Raw genomic sequence first — 12,080 nt, forward strand, 5'->3', positions numbered from 1 at the left:
GAGAGGATGAGCAATGTAACAGAATTCATCCTACTGGGCCTGACCCAGAATCCAGGACTGCAGACACTCTTATTTGCTGTGTTTCTGATCATCTACTTGATCACATTGGCAGGTAACCTGCTCATCTCCATCACCGTCTTCACCAGCGCAGCCCTCGGCTCTCCCATGTACTATTTTCTGTCCTATTTGTCCATGATAGATGCTTTCTACTCTTCCTCCATAGCACCCAAGTTGGTCTTTGACTTGGTCTCTGGAAAGAACACCATTTCCTTCAGTGGCTGCATGACTCAGGTCTTTGCTGAACATTTCTTTGCTGGAGCCGAGATTGTCTTGTTAACTGTCATGGCCTATGACCGCTATGTGGCCATCTGTAAGCCCCTGCACTACATGACCGTCATGAGTCGACCCGTGTGTGCTCTCCTGGTTGGAATGTCTGGGGCGTTAGGCTTTCTCCATGGAGGGATCCAGATTTTGTTCATGGTTCAGTTACCATTCTGTGGCCCCAACGTCATCGACCACTTTATGTGTGATTTAATACCTCTCCTGGAGCTAGCCTGCACGGACACTCACTCTCTGGGGCCCCTGATTTCTGCCAACAGTGGGTCACTGTGTCTGCTAACTTTCCTAATGCTGGTTGCTTCCTATGTTGTCATCCTGCGCTCCCTGAGGACTCACAGCTCTGAAGGGCGTCGCAAAGCCCTGTCCACCTGTGCCTCTCATGTCACAGTTGTCATCCTGTTCTTTGTACCTTGTTCGTTCCTCTACCTAAGACCCACAACCTCCTTCTCCATTGACAAAGCTGTGACTGTGTTTTGCACCATAGTAACTCCTATGCTGAACCCTTTAATCTACACCCTGAGAAATGCAGAAGTGAAAAATGTCATGAAGAAGCTCTGGGACAAATAATGAAAACTAGTGATGAATAAACCTTGTGTGGAGTATTCAGGTTAAAAAAAAAACACTAGTGATATTTTATAGAAATTTATTTCCTGTATTAGTCTGGATCAGTTTTTTTTCAGGGGCTCATATATTGTAAGCCAGGGTTGCTATCCATTAAGGCATAGTCGACACAGTGCCTACAGCCCACAATAGTTTTAAGGGCCCCTGAAATGTTTTATTTTGAAAACAGCAGGAAAAAAATTAATATAATTTAAATTCAACTTGGATTATAGTCTATATAAAAATGCAGTCAGAAAATATGATTTTTAATATTTTATGGAGGAAATGGTCTATAAGGATGTAAGTACCAAGGGCTCACAAAAGTCATAATGTTGCCCTGATTGTGGGTATGCAACAGATCAACAGTAATATTCTTGAACACTCATTATACCAAGCACTTTAGCTAGAGTGGTTTTATTTTAAAAGAGGGAAAGCAACTATACATGAAAAAAATGTAGAACTGTAAAGAAACTCTTCTAAACGTACATTTATCAAAGTATACTTTTTCTGATCACCCTTGGTTTGAGAGGTTTATAAATGTTCTCCCACTACAGTAATTAAAAAAACCAACTTTTTACTTATCACATTCCCAAGAAGAGAGAATTTGCATACAGAAGTAGCTTTCAAAAATTGTACCATAGTTCGCAAAAAGACTTGGAAATAGAATATTGGCGAGCATAAAAGAAATATACTTTATAAAGTCTGTACAGTTAAGGCAGAAAATACCTGTACATTAAAGTAGTTTAAGACTCCAAAAAAGGAAAAGAAGACTCTGAAAATGAAGCAACTGTTATGGGAAATCACCAGTGATTTAAGAACAAGTGTCTCATAGAGGGTTTTGCTGGTGGTGGAGTAGTAAAGAATCTGTCTACCAAGCCCAAAACATGGATTCAGTTCTTGGTTAGAAAGATCCCTTGGAGAAGGAAAGGCAACCCACTGCAGTACTCCTGTCTGGGAAATCCTATGGACAGAGGAGCCTGGTGGGCTACAGTCCATGGCATCACAATGAGTGGGACATGACCAAGTGACCAAGTGCAAGAATGTGTGCCCAGAACTTGGCAGCAATCACACATCTGTGTTATAGAAAAGAATCTGTACCATAAATGTAAGGGAATTCTAAGAGATTTAGAAACAGTCAGTTGTTTTGAAATCAGAACTAAGAGCTTTGGCTTAAAAACTCTTGATTTCTCATCGTCTACAGCGTGAATCAGCTTTGTCAGTGTTAGCAAGTTGCTTCACCTCTCTGCCTTTTTTTTTGTTGTTGTTGTTTTTTCATCTGTAAAAGGGAACTAACATTATGCACTTGCTTAAGTGGTGAGGATTAAATAACTGAATTGGGAAAATGAGTCTGCTGAAAAGCTAAAATTGCTCAGAAGTTGTCGTAGCCTTCAGAGATGCCACCAGAGCATAAGGGATGTTGGGGACAGTGGTTCCTGATGGAGGAGCCCAGAAACCAGTACTGTTATTCACTAACCACAATCACAGGGAGACCAAACGTCCATCCCAGCCTCACTTCACTGCAAAATGTGTCATGTAAGCCAGAGCCAGGTCTCTGAATATTGAGAGCTAGTCCCTCACCTACTCCCTATTCTGGGATTAAAATGCCCTTAAATATCTCTACAGTGACAAGTGGGAGAGCTGGTGGAATCAGCTGTGAGATACTTGAGCAGCACTTATTTCAGAAGCTCTCACTGATGGTGGATCCTGTCCTGATCCTGTCCTCAGGAAGAAAGAGAAGAAGGGACAGCTCAGTTCCAGGATCCTGTCCTGATCCTGTCCTCAGGAAGAAAGAGGATAAGGGACAGCTCAGTTCCAGAGACCAAAAGGCCCATCTCTGTACAGAGCTTGCGATTTCTGAGGGAGAGCTCAGAAACTTGTTTTCATGAGATTTCTCAACCAAGGATTTGAATATCAGGCGATGCTGGCTTTTCATTTCTCATGTTCTTCGGACTTTATTATCAGGTTAGATCTCACTGTATGTATAAAGGCTTTAAACCTAGAGGGGTGGGATGGGGAGGGAGATTCAAAAGGGAGGGTATATATGTATACTTATGGTTGATTCATGTTGAGGTTTGACAGAAAACAGCAAAATTCTGTAAAGCAATGATCCTTCAATAAAAAAAAAAAAATCCCTGTTTGCTATAAAAAAATAGATATTTTATTTTGCCATAACCTCCTATGAGTGATCATTTTGTAAATATATGTAAGCAACTGTGTGTTTAAAAAAAATCACATATATCTTTTAAATATCTAGTTGTAGTCTCCAAGAAAGCTGGAATGAAACGGGATGATATAAAAGGAAGGATAATAGTGATGATAATGATAGCTGTTTACTGAGTCCTTTCTGTGAATAAAGTCTTCATCTGAGCACTCACTCATTTTATATGTTTTGGAGGAAACAGATTTGTGACCTTAATTTATGTCTTTCTTTAATTTGTCTCAAACTGTGGAACTTATCTCTGTCTTAAATATTTCTTCATCTGAACATAATGGTAAACCTATGTTAAGGATGGTGTGAATGTAAATAAATCAATGCTAGTGTAAAAATTATGACAGCTTTTCTTACTTATGTTTTCACCCTGTGCAAAGTGGTTTATATTTGTTTTATTTAATTTTCACTACAGCCCAATAATTGCAGTCATATTAATATTCCCATTTCATAAATTAGGAAACAAAGTGTCAGAGAGGTCAATTATATTGCTAGAGATCAGTTGTCTTAAGTTTGGCTGAATGAGAATTTAAATCTAAGCCTATGTGACCCACAGCCTTAGTGCTTTACCAAAACCATTTTGCACCCCCCTAATATAAACAGCCAATAAACTAAATTTCTCATGTTTCCCTTGAATCTTTAGAATTCTCTTCTTGAAACCTTTTGGCCTTCATGTGTTAACCTATTGGAAAGTGGACTTTCTTTTAACAGACCTGAAATGCATGAGTCTGAGAAGAACTGGCTAGTGACTGGGTGGTGATTCCGAAACTTTTTGATTCCCATGTAATAGGAAATTCCTTTGAAATTATTTTCTTCTCCATCTGCACTAGTTTATACATAACAATTGGCTTATACTGTAGTACTTTCCTGTGTTAATTTTTTAAAATTAGCAAATATATTTGATATGAATATGTATTCATTCTGCTGTTGTCCATTAAAAATATATACCTAAAGAGACTAAAGACCTATATATAGAAAACTATAAAACACTGGTGAAAGAAATCAAAGAGGACACTAATAGATGGAGAAATATACCATGTTCATGGATTGGAAGAATCAATATAGTGAAAATGAGTATACTACCCAAAGCAATTTATAGATTCAATGCAATCCCTATCAAGCTACCAACAGTATTCTTCACAGAGCTAGAACAAATAATTTCACAATTTGTATGGAAATACAAAAAACCTCGAATAGCCAAAGCGATCTTGAGAAAGAAGAATGGAACTGGAGGAATCAACCTGCCTGACTTCAGGCTCTACTACAAAGCCACAGTTATCAAGACAGTATGGTACTGGCACAAAGACAGAAATATTGATCAATGGAATAAAATAGAAAGCCCAGAGATAAATCCACACACATATGGACACCTTATCTTTGACAAAGGAGGCAAGAATATACAATGGATTAAAGACAATCTCTTTAACAAGTGGTGCTGGGAAATCTGGTCAACCACTTGTAAAAGAATGAAACTAGACCACTTTCTAACACCATACACAAAAATAAACTCAAAATGGATTAAAGATCTAAACGTAAGACCAGAAACTATAAAACTCCTAGAGGAGAACATAGGCAAAACACTCTCCAACATACATCACAGCAGGATCGTCTATGACCCACCTCCCAGAATATTGGAAATAAAAGCAAAAATAAACAAATGGGACCTAATTAACCTTAAAAGCTTCTGCACATCAAAGGAAACTATTAGCAAGGTGAAAAGACAGCCTTCAGAATGGGAGAAAATAATAGCAAATGAAGCAACCGACAAACAACTAATCTGAAAAATATACAAGCAACTCCTACAGCTCAACTCCAGAAAAATAAACGACCCAATCAAAAAATGGGCCAAAGAACTAAATAGACATTTCTCCAAAGAAGACATACAGATGGCTAACAAACACATGAAAAGATGCTCAACATCACTCATTATCAGAGAAATGCAAATCAAAACCACTATGAGGTACCATTTCACACCAGTCAGAATGGCTGCGATCCAAAAGTCTACAAATAATAAATGCTGGAGAGGGTGTGGAGAAAAGGGAACCCTCTTACACTGTTGGTGGGAATGCAAACTAGTACAGCCACTATGGAGAACAGTGTGGAGATTCCTTAAAAAACTGGAAATAGAACTGCCTTATGATCCAGCAATCCCACTGCTGGGCATACACACTGAGGAAACCAGAAGGGAAAGAGACATGTGTACCCCAATGTTCATTGCAGCACTGTTTATAATAGCCAGGACATGGAAGCAACCTAGATGTCCATCAGCAGATGAATGGATAAGAAAGCTGTGGTACATATACACAATGGAGTATTACTCAGCCATTAAAAAGAATACATTTGAATCAGTTCTAATGAGGTGGATGAAACTGGAGCCTATTATACAGAGTGAAGTAAGCCAGAAGGAAAAACATAAATAGAGTATACTAACGCATATATATGGAATTTAGAAAGATGGTAACAATAACCCAGTGTACGAGACAGCAAAAGAGACACTGATGTATAGAACAGTCTTATGGACTCTGGGAGAGGGAAAGGGTGGGAAGATTTGGGAGAATGGCATTGAAACATGTAAAATATCATGTAAGAAACGAGTTGCCAGTCCAGGTTCGATGCACGATACTGGATGCTTGGGGCTAGTGCACTGGGACGACCCAGAGGGATGGTATGGGGAGGGAGGAGGGAGGAGAGTTCAGGATGGGGAACACATGTATACCTGTGGCGGATTCATTTTGATATTTGGCAAAACTAATACAATTATGTAAAGTTTAAAAATAAAATAAAATTAGAAAAAAAATATAAATAAATAAAATAATACTCTTCTTGAGGTAGGGGAGTTCAAGAGAGATGATAAACTTTTTATTAAGTAGCTGAGCAATAGACATGTAACCATGACCAGTGGAATAATAATGCCAGATACAGTTTTTTTTTTTTCTTTTTATCACACAAGTATATTTTTGACAACTCATTAGACTCCTATCACTTGTCAGATACAATGCTTTTCATAGTCAATCTCCTTTCATAAGGTCATAAGGATGAGATTGTGCTGCTTTTTAAATTTTTTAATTAAAATTAAAAATTAAATTTAATTAAAAAATTAAAAAAAATATTTATTTTGGCAAAAGAGGAGGGTGAAAAACTTGGCTTAAAAGTCAACATTCAGAAAACTAAGATCATGGCATACGGTCCCATCACTTCATGGCAAATAGATGGGGAAACAATGGAAACAGTGACAGACTTTATTTTTGGGGGCTCAAAATTCACTGCAGATGGTGACTGCAGGCATGAAATTAAAAGACGCTTGCTCCTTGGAAGAAAAGCTATTACCAACCAAGACAGCATATTTAAAAGCAGAGACATTACTTTGCCAACAAAGGTCCATCTGCTCAAAGCTATGGTTTTTCCAGTAGTCATGTATGGATGTGAGAGTTGGACTATAAAGAAAGCTGAGTGCAGAAGAATTAATGCTTTTGAACTCTGGTGTTGGAGAAGACTCTTGAGAGTCCCTTGGACTGCAAGGAGATCCAACCAGTCCATCCTAAAGGAAATCAGTCCTGAATGTTCATTGGAAGGACTGATGCTGAAGGTGAAGCTCCAATACTTTGGCCACCTGATGTGAAGAACTGACTCATTTGAAAAGACGGTGATGCTGGGAAAGATTGAGGGCAGGAGGAGAAGGGGATGACAGAGGATAAGATGGTTGGATGGTATCACCAACCTTATAAACATGAGTTTGGGTGAACTCCGGGAGTTGGTGATGGACAAGGAAGCCTGGCGTACTGCAATCCATGGGGTCACAAAGAGTTGTACACAACTGAGTGACTGAACTGAACTGCACTGGGTCTTGCTTCAGGCACATGGGCTTCTCTAGTCCTGGCCTATGGGCACTAGAGCCCTAGGGCTCAGTAGCTGTTGCTTTCAGGCTTTGTTGTGGTATCTTAGTTCCCTGACCAGGGACTGAATCTGGCCCCCTGCAATAGGAACGTGGAGTCTTAGCCTCTGGATCCTCAGGGAAGTCCCCTAAACTGCCCATTGCTGGATGCGCAAACTGAGGATCAGAAATGCTTGTTTGCCTAAGATGCCTTGTAAACTAAACAAAGAAACAATTTAGTCCCAGAGAGTAACTTTTAGAATGGTAGAAGCTTAACCAAGTTTGTAGAAATAGCTGAAGGAATAAGTGGAAGAGAAGAAAAAGATGATGATGATTAAAAGGATAGTTACCAAATTGTTGATGGTGATTACCTTTAGGTAGTGGGCTTATAAGTGGATTTACACACACATGTGTGTGTGTGTTGCCAGTCTTATTTTCTAAATTCTAAAAGAGATATGTGTTTAGGAGGAAAAATATTTTACATAGTCTTGGAGATAACACTTCCTTTGTAAACAAGATCAGCAATAATTTATAAATCATCTAGAAAACTTCTGGTGGTATTTACTGATGTGTTTATTCCAACAGGTTGAAATTTTTCAAAAATGAGCAGTATTTATAAGATGGTTGAGCTGCTGTTAATCACGACTTGAACAACAAAAAACAAGAGGGCACTACATCAGTCCTTTTGGCTATTTGCTATTTTAACTGTAATAAAAATAAAAGTGCTTTTTGAATTTCAAAAGTATTCTTTTCTAGAAAGCTTCCTGAAGCTGGCTTGGCAACTTTTTACTAACCCTCCCAATGATTTCATATTTTGTAGTTAATTGGAAAATTAGCTCAATTATATTTTTATAATCTAACAGCAAAAATGAATTGGTAAAGGCTCAAGGTCTGCTATACTTAGCTATTATTAACTACATCATCAAAATGTGGTAAAGTTAAGAAAGACAATATTTTGCCTAAGAATTCGGCAACTGTTGTTTTTGTTATGCATAGAAGTTCAGGGTAAAGCAATAACTATTTCCTAATTATCTCTGAACTTAATGGTTCTTGGAGACTGATTTTGAATACCTGTAGAAGGAAAATTATTTTTCCATACTAATTTCTAGTTTTTTGGTTTTTCCTTTTTTAGTGTAAAAAATGGATATTTGTGGCACAGTGAATTACAAATCATTTGTCAAACAAGATATAAGCTTATTGTAAATTATAGGGATGAATGTGGTCAGAGTTTCATTCCTCTCATTCCAGGAAAGGAATAAAATGAATATGGATGCATGTTTTAAACTCCAGAACACTAGGATCCCTCAGAGTTTGAAACAGAGTCAGTAAATATATAAGGAAACGTCAATTTCCATCATTGGCAGAAAAATAAGCCAGTCTGTTCTAAATGAAGTATGTGTTTCAAACTTTAAATAGATATAGAAAAGTGAAAGAAAGCAGCCTCTTTATGGAAGGTTACAGAAGGTTGAAGTAGAAATAGCAGCTAAATTTAGGGGGCCATATGTGCTGTAAATTGGATGAAAAACTTTACATAGATTGTCTAATTTAATTCCTATGATACTGCTTTGGACACGTTTGTGTCTATTTTCAAGACAAGCACCAGAGGCTTATAAAGCTTTGCCACTTGCCTCTAGTTGTGCCATGAAGAAGTGTGGGAACTGAGACTCAACTCAGGTTGATCTGTCTCCAGAACTGAGACCTTCCCTCTGCTGTATCGTAGCAGCTGTGCTGCTGATGCCGTAAATGGTGATGAGAAGGAAGAGAAGCCAGACTTGTATGCACACAGACTACTACATATGGCGATGAGTGAAGTTATTTGCTTTAAGGGTTTTGCCTCTCATTTCTATAACTCAACTGATTATCATACAGACTCCAATGATGTCAGCATAGGTTGCCATTTAAAGATCGGTAAGACGGATCAAAAATAACTGATTCTGAGTTTTGTTTCAGGCAGTTCAAAGCTAGATACTTTTAATGAATCAATTAACCACATCTGTAGATATGGTTTCTTCATTTCTAAAACAGGAATAATAATCATTCATGCCATATGTATTTCATATAGTTGTTTTATTATCAAATTAGGCAATTCATATGAAAGTCTAAGTAAATCAATGAAGTCTGTGACGATGAAGGAATGGATAAGATGGATTAAGATGTATATGGCAATAAGTAACAGGTTTTGGTTTGTTCCACTTTCCAAAATAAAGCCATTTTATTTCCTACTTTCCAACTTATTAGCTACATTTAAGATCTTGCTGTGTGAAGAACTTTGTCAAGGCATTCTTTACCTCTTCATTTCTCAGAGTGTAAATGAGTGGATTCAACATGGGAGTCAGGATACCATAAAATACTGCCATGTTTTTGTCTATAGATAAATTAGATGACGGCCGCACATAAGTAAACATACAGGGCACGAAGAACAAGGCAACAACCGTGAAGTGGGCCCCGCAGGTGGAGAGGGCCCTGCGCCTCCCCTCTGCGCTGTGGGACCTCAAGGAGCACAGGATGACCAGGTAGGAGGCAGCCAGCAGGAGGAAGTTCAACAGGCAGATCACGCCACTGTTGGCCACCACCAGCAGGCCGATGACATAGGTGTCAGTGCAGGCAAGTTCCAGCAAGGGGTACAAGTCACAGACAAAGTGATTGATCACGTTAGGCCCGCAGAAGGGCAACTGCAGGACCAGCAGGAGCTGAACCAGGGAATGCAGGAAGCCCCCCAGCCAAGCCAGCCCCACCAGCAGGGCACAGCGATGCCTGGTCATGACGGCCGTGTAGTGCAGGGGCTTGCAGATGGCCACGTAGCGGTCATAGGCCATCACCGTGAGCAGGATGATCTCAGCACCTCCAAAAAAATGAGCTCCAAAGAGCTGAGCCATGCAACCCTCATAGGAGACGGCTCTCCCCTCATACAAGGAGTCAGCTATGAGTCTAGGGGCCATAGAAGAAGAATAACAGGTATCAATAAAGGACAGGTTGGCCAGGAAAAAATACATAGGGGAAACCAGCGTGGGATTACAGGTGATGGTGATCACAATGAGAATATTGCCACAAACTGTGATCCCGTATATGGTCAAAAAGGCCACAAAGAGAGCTCTTTGCACTTCTGGGTTCTGTGAAAGTCCCAGCATGAAAAATTCTGTGATGTTGTGTGGTATTTCCATAGAGTTCAAGGACACTGAGGATGCGAGTACAGCATTGCCTATAAAGTCAAGAGAGACACAAAATGTTACAAGATTTCCTTTAGCCAAACCCACTTCTCTTCATCCCTCTTAACCCTTTCTGTTCCAAAACTTGTGTACCGATTCATCCTGTTAACCACAAAATGTAAGCATGTCTGTTAACTTTAGCATCACTGGGCAATAGATATCTAAGTTATTATATGAAAATAATTATTCAATTTTCTAGAATTTATTTTGTTAAATGGAACATTTGGTGGACATCGATTTTCTAATTTGACCAGAAAACATCTCTGACAGTTTTCAGCAGGGTTCCACATGGATACAATGGCTCTCAAGAAACCCATGAATACTTAGGATCTTCTGAAATCTCTGCATGCATAGTTCATACCCTTTGAATTAACCCTTTTTCCTTGCAATGAGGTTTGCTACATTTTCTGTTGTGCTTCCAATAGTAACAGAAATTGATGCAAAGCAAACTGAAGTAGAGTAGGGAGACATTGACTTGGTTGCAGCTGGAGACGCCCAAGTTCTCTGTTTCTCCTTGTTCATTTGCTCCCACTTCTGCCTGAGCTGCGGGCAGTATCATGTATAAGAAGTTAAATTACTCTTCCCCCTTGCTGTACACACTATATGTATGTCTGGGCTTTACTTTCTCTGGACTTGGTGAAATCCTTCTAGTTAAAGGCTTCCAGTCCTTCTACAATCGACAGGGATGAGTCAAAGTTAAAAAATTAAAAGTGACCAGCAGTGAAAGATTCTATTAAATGATTATCTGCCTATTCACTACATAAAGGAAGCTACAGGAGGAGGAAGAAGAGATATTCTGTCTTAACCAATGTCCTTGTAAATTAGAATCTCATCTGACAAAATATTCCTACTCATGCTTTATTCTCCTAATTACATTAAAGAAATGTTTGCGCTATTCTAAGTTTTGATTAAACAAAAACTGTCACTCATCGCACCCACCAACCATCTATTATATTCCTGGAAACATCAGATCAGATCAGGTCAGATCAGTTGCTCAGTCGTGTCCGACTCTTTGTGACCCCATGAACCGCAGCACGCCAGGCCTCCCTGTCCATCACCAACTCCTGGAGTTCACTCAGACTCACGTCCATCGAGTCAGTGATGCCATCCAGCCATCTCATCCTCTGTGGTCCCCTTCTCCTCCTGCCCCCAATCCCTCCCAGCATCAGACTCTTTTCCAATGAGTCAACTCTTCACATGAGGTGGCCAAAGTACTGGAGTTTCAGCTTTAGTTAGCATCATTCCTTCCAAAGAAATCCCAGGGCTGATCTCCTTCAGAATGGACTGGTTGGATCTCCTTGCAGTCCAAGGGACTCTCAAGAGTCTTCTCCAACACCACAGTTCAAAAGCATCAATATTTTGGCTCTCAGCCTTCTTCACAGTCCAACTCTCACATCCATACATGACCACAGGAAAAACCATAGCCTTGACTAGACGGACCTTTGTTGGCAAGGTAATGTCTCTGCTTTTGAATATGCTATCTAGGTTGCTCATAACTTTCCTTCCAAGGAGTAAGCGTCTTTTAATTTCATGGCTGCAGTCACCATCTGTAGTGATTTTGGAGCCCAGAAAATAAAATCTGACACTGTTTCCACTGTTTCCCCATGAAGTGATGGGATTGGATGCCATGATCTTCGTTTTCTGAATGTTGAGCTTTAAGCCAACTTTTTCAGTCTCCACTTTCACTTTGATCAAGAGGCTTTTTAGTTCCTCTTCACTTTCTGTCATAAGGGTGGTGTCATCTGCATATCTGAGGTTATTGATATTTCTCCCGGCAATCTTGATTCCAGCTTGTGCTTCTTCCAGCCCAGCGCTTCTCATGATGTACTCTGCATATAAGTTAAATAAACAGGGT

The 12,080-nt window shown here is 39.4% G+C and overlaps 2 protein-coding genes across 2 annotated transcripts; one reads left to right on the forward strand and one right to left on the reverse strand.

Annotated features, from left to right (window-relative positions):
• Positions 1-6: 6 nt before the first annotated feature.
• LOC104990396 (olfactory receptor 4C45) lies at positions 7-906 on the forward strand. The gene has a single exon (XM_010842460.1). It carries the CDS (start codon positions 7-9, stop codon positions 904-906), a length of 900 nt encoding a protein of 299 aa, XP_010840762.1.
• Positions 907-7,999: 7,093 nt separating this feature from the next.
• LOC104990378 (olfactory receptor 4C3-like) lies at positions 8,000-10,370 on the reverse strand. Its single transcript, XM_010842441.1, has one exon. The coding sequence runs from the start codon at positions 10,178-10,180 to the stop codon at positions 9,254-9,256; it is 927 nt and encodes a 308-aa protein (XP_010840743.1). The 5' UTR covers positions 10,181-10,370; the 3' UTR covers positions 8,000-9,253.
• Positions 10,371-12,080: the final 1,710 nt, after the last annotated feature.

This window comes from Bison bison, unplaced genomic scaffold (assembly GCF_000754665.1).
Source record: "Bison bison bison isolate TAMUID 2011002044 unplaced genomic scaffold, Bison_UMD1.0 scf7180017864178, whole genome shotgun sequence".
In the NCBI taxonomy this organism is placed as follows: domain Eukaryota; kingdom Metazoa; phylum Chordata; class Mammalia; order Artiodactyla; family Bovidae; genus Bison; species Bison bison.